This window comes from Orycteropus afer, unplaced genomic scaffold (genome assembly GCF_000298275.1).
Source record: "Orycteropus afer afer isolate SDZICR_OR568_19922 unplaced genomic scaffold, OryAfe1.0 scaffold00045, whole genome shotgun sequence".
Lineage (NCBI taxonomy): Eukaryota > Metazoa > Chordata > Mammalia > Tubulidentata > Orycteropodidae > Orycteropus > Orycteropus afer.
The window spans coordinates 3939466-3941141 of NW_006921632.1; the positions used below are offsets into that span (position 1 = coordinate 3939466).

Below are 1676 nucleotides of genomic sequence, written 5' to 3' on the forward strand. Positions count from 1 at the left end.
ATATGCAGAAATGTGAAATAAAGGAGACACTTCATGTAAAACAGGCACCAATATCATTTCATTTAACTATTTTGGAAAATATTTCTGTATTGTAGATCCAGAGCCGAACAACAATGGGTATATTCTTTGACAAAAAAACTTGCAATCCTGGGTATTATCCTAAAACATAAAAAGAAGATTCACTGCATAGAGATGATTATTACCACATAACTTACAATAGTGAAACTCTGTTCATGCATTTTTGGAACAGAATGAAGAAATAAATGACTAAAAGAATATATCTTTGGGAATATATCTAACAATAAGGAAACCTGATGCATAATAGATATAGATGACCAATGATAGTAGTCAGAGAATGTGAAAATCAACAGAAAACCATCATTTGTTGTTGCTATGTGCCTTTGGGTCAGCCCTGACTCATAGCGACCCCTCCTTAGGTTTCTTAGGTGGTATCACTATGGAAGTAGATTGCCCAAACTTCCTTCTGAGGAGTGGCTGGTGGGTTTGAACTACCAGTCTTCTGGTTAGCAGTCAAGTGCCTTACACACTATGATACCAGAACTCCTTTATGAACTCTCTAGAGTTCACTAAAAATAACAGATTAATGACACAAATGATTTCACTAAATGCAAAGTCTAAGAGTAATGTTTTAGAATGGGGAAAGTGAATCTCTATGTTCATAACAAAACATTGTAGATAGATTAGGATGATTATTTAATAACTTAAATAAATAAAGTGAGCTCCCCTTCTTATGAAAACTTTGTGCCACTCTCTTATGCACTTCTTATTTAGGTTGTAGTATCAGATGATCTGGTTACTCAGGCATACTTCTTACACACCCAATTTATTGTTTATGCCACGTTTTCCCAATTCTTTATGACCTTCTGTCCTTATTGCAGCACTTGATTTGCTGCAAATACTTTTCCAAAGTCCTTCTCACACCTGCCTTCACCTCCTTGTTCTTCAGGCTGTAGATGAGGGGATTCAGCATGGGAGTGATCACACTGTACTGCACAGAGAAGATCAGCTCCACGAGGGACCCTGAGTTTGGCATAAGGTAACGCAGTGCAGCTGAACCATAGTAAAGTGTCACTGCAATGAGGTGGGAGGAGCAGGTGGAGAAGGCCTTGCTTCTGCCTGTGGTGGAGCTGATGCTCAGGATGGTGGAAATGATGCGTGCATAGGATAAGGAGACTAAGAGGAAGGATCCCAGCCCATGCAGTATAATGGAACAGAGCAAGACAATGATGTTCCTGGAGACATCAGAGCAGGACAGAGGGAGGATAGAGGGCTTCTCACAACTGAAATGGTGGATGATATGAGCATCACAGAACACCAAGTGCATAGCCAGGAGGATATTGATGAATGAGTCCAGAAAGCCCAGTCCCCAGGAGCCCCACACAAGCTGCATATACAGCTGTTTACTCATGATCTGTCCATAGAGCAGAGGGTGGTAGATGGCAGCATAGCGGTCATAGGCCATCACTGACAGCAAGCAGGCTTCTGTCCCAGCAGTGAGAACTACAAAGAAGACCTGAGCCAGACAGCATCTTACTGAGATTGTTTTCCTCTGAGACAGGAAGTTCTCTAGCATCTTGGGCACAGTGACAGAAGAGAAGCAAAGATCCAGGAAAGAAAGGTGACTGAGGAAGAAGTACATGGGGGTGTGGAGGTGG

At 41.6% G+C, this 1676-nt stretch overlaps 1 protein-coding gene across 1 annotated transcript; it reads right to left on the reverse strand.

The window, feature by feature from the left end:
* Positions 1-874: 874 nt before the first annotated feature.
* Positions 875-1669, reverse strand: LOC103194546 (olfactory receptor 8S1-like). The gene has a single exon (XM_007937964.1). It carries the CDS (start codon positions 1658-1660, stop codon positions 875-877), a length of 786 nt encoding a protein of 261 aa, XP_007936155.2. The 5' UTR covers positions 1661-1669.
* Positions 1670-1676: the final 7 nt, after the last annotated feature.

Bases quoted from the DNA above. Each gene is read 5' to 3' on its own strand.
- LOC103194546 (XM_007937964.1), bottom strand. From the start codon at position 1,660: ATGTACTTCTTCCTCAGTCACCTTTCTTTCCTGGATCTTTGCTTCTCT.